At 58.2% G+C, this 4981-nt stretch overlaps 1 protein-coding gene across 1 annotated transcript; it reads left to right on the top strand.

Annotated features, from left to right (window-relative positions):
• Positions 1 to 257: 257 nt before the first annotated feature.
• Positions 258 to 3358, top strand: MNX1 (motor neuron and pancreas homeobox 1). The gene is made up of 3 exons (XM_033079243.1): positions 258 to 861; positions 2773 to 2933; positions 3026 to 3358. Exons 1-3 carry the CDS (start codon positions 258 to 260, stop codon positions 3356 to 3358), a joined length of 1098 nt encoding a protein of 365 aa, XP_032935134.1.
• The last annotated feature ends 1623 nt before the right edge of the window (positions 3359 to 4981 follow it).

Genomic DNA, 4981 nt, shown 5'->3' with positions numbered 1-4981 from the left:
GGATGTCCCCCGCGGGTGTCCCGGGCCGCCCCCCGGTGCCGCCCGCCGCGCGGAGGGGGCGGGCTCTCGGCGGTGACGGGTGGGCGGCGCAGCCAATGGCGAGCGGAGCCGCAGCGGCGCGGGGCCAATGGGAGCCGCCTGCGGCCCTTGAAGGGGCGCGCCGCGGAGCGCGGCCGCACTGCCGCCCGCCGCCGCCGGGAGACGCGGCCGGCCCGGGGCAGCCGCACGGTCCCCAGCCGCCTCCCGCCGGCGCTCCCATGGAAAAATCCAAAAATTTCCGCATCGACGCGCTGCTGGCTGTCGACCCCCCCAAGGCGGCGGCGGGGCAGAGCGCGCCGCTGGCGCTGGTCACCTCGCTGGGCGGCAGCGGTAGTAGCAGCAGCGGGAGTGGCAGCCCTCCGTCCTCGTCCTCCTCTTCCTCGTCCTCTTCATCCTCCTCCGAGCACCCCTCCGGCGGCCCCGCCGACTGCCTGCGCACCGACAGCCCCTCTCCGCCGCGCCTCCTGGCCGCCCATTGCGCTCTGGTCCCCAAGCCCGGCTTCCTGCCCGGGGCGGGCTCGGGCTCCCACCCGCACCACCACGCCTCGGCGGCCGGCATGGCCCTGGGACTGCACCCCGCGGCGCCCGGCGGGCCGGGCATGCCGGCGCAGGCGGCTCTCTACGGGCACCCGGTGTACGGGTACTCGGCGCTGGGCGGGCAGCACCCCGCGCTCTCCTACCCCTACTCGCAGGTGCAGGGAGCGCACCCCTCCCACCCCGCCGCCGACCCCATCAAGCTCAGCGCCGGCACCTTCCAGCTGGACCAGTGGCTGCGGGCCTCCACCGCGGGCATGATCCTGCCCAAGATGCCCGACTTCAACTGTGAGTATTTTGCCTCCCTCCTCACCGCAGCCGCGTCCCCTCCATCCCCTGTCCCGGCCTCCTTCCGAGAGGGTAGAAGCCCCCTCCTGTCCTCGCCTAAACAAGCTGCAGATTTAAACTGGAATAGGCGCTTTTAATTTTCGAAAAATTTATGTTAAAAGAAAGAAGTAGCGCTCCGCAATGGGAAGCGGGGATGTGCGGTCACATCGCCGTTCCCTGCCCTTCAGGAGCCCCGGACAGCCTGGCCTCTCACGGCAGGTTAAATGTAAGGTGACAAATTGCTCCCTGCCTTTGCAAATCGCTTTTTCGCCGTGCCCTGAGGGTGAAAGCCGCCGGAGAGGGGAGGTGGGGGATTGATGAGGACAGGGACAGGAGTTCTTATGGTATCCCCAAAATCCCAGTCTCAATATAACCCCCTAAAAACGAGGTGGCAGATCATATCACTCATCGTTCTTAATTTTATTTCCTCTTCATCGGAAATGGGCGTATAATAACACTTGTGTCAGGCCTCCTAGGCAAATGTAGGGAGGATCTGGCACCGGCCAAAATGTTGAGGTTCTGCATTCCCTGGACACAACGAACAGGAATGGAGTGCAGTGGGAAGGGTTTAGGTTTGGGCCCAGGAAAGGCTGGGAGTGCTGGATGGAACCAGACAGCCGCGGAGTCCCAGCAAAGCGCGCTGCCGAGCTCCAGGCCTCGCGGCCATGGGGAACTTGTGTGCATCTGGTTTCAGCAAAGATTTTCGGAGGTGTGAGCTCTCGGTGGGAATGGCCGATTTAACAATACCGGAGGTGTAGTTTTACGAAAATCATGCCAGGAAAAGAATTGCGATTTTTTTTCCCCCCTTCTCCTACTCCGCACACACATTCGCAGACAAAAAAGTCCATTGTTTTCTCTCGAATTGGGGTTGTTTAGACTGGAACATTCAAGAAGAAAAAATAATTAGGAGAGCTGTTAGAGCCCTGACTCTCAAACAAGAAGCAGAGGAGAATAAATAACCGAGCAAAACGAGTCTCGGAAAATCGCACGGCGGTGAGAAAAATCTCCCGGGCGCTGCGGCCGGGAGCGGACACTGTCCTTTTCTTTCGGCCGCTTTAGCGAGCTCTCTCCAACCGCGACCAGGGAGCAGGAACCGCCTTTTCCCAGATTTTTATTTTTCTAAACAAAATGAGCCACAGTATCTAAATACTTTAAGAAACGGGCAATAGCGGTGTCAGGGCCTTCGAAGAGGCTCAGCTTTCTCGTGGCTGAATTTATTTTTTTGCTGTTACTTGGTGTTCTGTTTCTCCTCTCTAATATATCCGTAGTTTTAATAATTTTTGAATGCGGAAAACACGATTTTTAATTTCTTTTTTTTTTTACACCTTTCGTTTCCAAGACGGTTTTCTAGTCTTCGCTGTTGATTTATGCTCCGAGGGTCAGCCGGTGCCCCGGCGCTCACCTCGGTCCCGGTCCCGGTTCCTGCCCGCCGGAGGCGTGCCCGCCTGCAATCCCGCTAATTAAAAGGATACGGGCGGGCAGGGAATGAGGCAGGTTTAACTAAAATATTAAATGGAGCAAATTGCCGCTCCCTGGAGAGCCCTGTGCCCCTTCGCTGCGATCCCTGGCTTCGGTTTATTGTCTCGCGTTTGTTAGGCTCTTGGGAAATCAAGAGACATATTTTCCTTTATTTAAAAGATTTAATTTAATTCCTTTTTTTTTGGTCCCTGTGGGCGATCCCCTGACTCTGCGGAAGCCGAGAAACCCCGGAGTCGGAGGGGCTGGGGGAGATCCCCGCCTCGGTCCGTGCTCCGGTGCATAATGGTGCCTTGCATCAGAGCGAGAGCCTTTCCTGCCTCCGCTTCCCTCCCGGGGGATGCGCAGCCCGGCGGCTCCGCGCTCACCTCCGCGCTCCCCCTTCTCCTTCCCCAGCCCAGGCGCAGTCCAACCTCCTGGGCAAGTGCCGCCGACCCCGCACGGCCTTCACCAGCCAGCAGCTGCTGGAGCTGGAGCACCAGTTCAAGCTCAACAAGTACCTCTCCCGGCCCAAGCGCTTCGAGGTGGCCACGTCGCTCATGCTGACCGAGACGCAGGTGAGTGTCCCCGGCCCCACGGGGGCTGGGCGGGCCTGGCCGCCCCGGCGGGCGGTGGATGAGGGGATGTGTTCGTGTCCCGTGTCCCCCAGGTGAAGATCTGGTTCCAGAACCGGCGCATGAAGTGGAAGCGCAGCAAGAAGGCGAAGGAGCAGGCGGCACAGGAGGCCGAGAAGCAGAAAGGGAGCGGCGGCGAGGACAAGGGGGATGAGGACCTGCTGCTGCCCGCCCCCGAGAAGAGCGCTGGGAGGAGGATGCGGGAGCTGCCCGACAGCGAACCCGAGGACGAGGAAGAGGAGGAGGAGGAAGAAGAGGCGGCGGCGGCCGGGAGATGCTGCCCGTACCATTCCTCCGACTGTTCCGAGGCGGACGAGGAGGACACGCAGCCCCGGGGCCGGCACGGAGCCCCGGCGCAGCCCCAGTGAACTCCCCCGCACGCCCAGGTCCCTCCGCTCCTGGTTGGCACCGGTCCCGCTCCCCCTTGTTCTGATTCTCCCTGCTTGGAGAGGGATGGAGAAGAGGATCCTCCGCATGCCGGCCGGGGAAGAGGATTTATCGTGAATACAGTGTTATTATTGACTGAAAACCAGACAAAACTTGAGCTCCCCCACCTCCCATCCCTGCCCCCTGGAAGCGCGTTCCTGTTGCTGAGTATTGGAAATGTTTTGTTCTTACTATATATCGGGAAATCTGTTTATGTCATGAACGTTAAAACTGCTGGAAATCTCAATACGGTCTTTATTTTTGTATATTGTATTTATAAAAAAAAAAATTACCTCTACTTATGCATGCTAAATTATTCCCCAGGTCCTCCCACCCGTGCGATGGGGGGGGAAATAAATGGCGTTTTTTACTGGAGGTGTACGAGCGCTGTGTGAGGGGAGGATGCTCACCAGGGCAGCCCGGTGCTTTGGGAGGGAGCGAGGGCGAACCGCTGCCTAATCTGAATTTAGCCTGAATTTATTGAGAGGATATTCCCGGGAGGAGCGCCTCAATCCAGGCTGAAGCCGCCCCCGGCACCAGAGCCGGGTGATGTTTTTGGGAGCTCGGGGGCTGGCGAGGACCGTCCCTTACTGAGGGAATGGGGCCTGGGAAAGGAAGGAGCAGGGGCTCGACTTCCAAAGGAGCGAGGAGCTCCCGTGCCCTCCCCGGGACTGAGGACGGGGCAGCGCGGGGTTTTCGATAACTGCACCATTTATCTCGCCAATAAATTTGCAGATCAATTAATCCCTGTCACCGCAGCTCTTCCCCGAATCAATTATAGAGAATTTAAATATAATCACTGGCTCATCCTCACCAGCTCGGGGCCACGTCTGACAATTCATCCCTGGGAATGAGTTACGGGGCGGCTCCGCTCCCGTATCCACCGCTCTCCATCCTACCCCCGGAGGGTGAGAAAGAGGAGCTCTGAAACACAGAGCTTTCCCACTACCGTGCACTATAGAAATACAATAATAATAATTTTACTAAAGGTATTTTCTACGAAGTCGTGTTAACCTGTCCGGTGAGGCCACAGCGCGGTCCCTCTGAACAGCTTCTGTAAAAATCGGCGCTGTGAAACACAGGCTGGCGGATGGATGAGATTATGGGATGAGAAGGAAAAGTGTCACCCCTCACGGGGAGCTGCAGGTGGAGGTGGCATCCAGACACAACGCGGGTAATGCCAGCTCGCCGGCCCCACACACCCAGTGCCCCGGGCGACACGCCAAAAATCACCATATATCATAAATCTGAACTGATCCCATATGTTAAAAGACTTGGTCGGGATAATCTCGATTTGGGTTTGACCCATACCTTACCCCCTTGCACGGAAACGATCGCGTGAGAGGCTCTGATTTAAATTTAGAAACGATTTTCTTTTGGCCACAGGCTGTGGAGACTTCAAGACTATAGCAGAATAAAGGCATTGGTGTTTCTGGTTTTTCACGCTTCTGGCTGAGGCTGCATCTTCATGGGTGAGCGGCCGGGCAGGAGCGTGAACGAGCCACGTGTTGTCAAGGTGGCTCCTCCGCCCTAATCCCGGCTTTTGAATTGAGTTACTGTCAGCA

This window comes from Catharus ustulatus, chromosome 1 (assembly GCF_009819885.2).
Source record: "Catharus ustulatus isolate bCatUst1 chromosome 1, bCatUst1.pri.v2, whole genome shotgun sequence".
In the NCBI taxonomy this organism is placed as follows: Eukaryota; Metazoa; Chordata; class Aves; order Passeriformes; family Turdidae; genus Catharus; species Catharus ustulatus.
The sequence above is the reverse complement of the archived record's forward strand: the minus strand, read 5'-3'. Positions and strand labels throughout refer to the sequence as shown.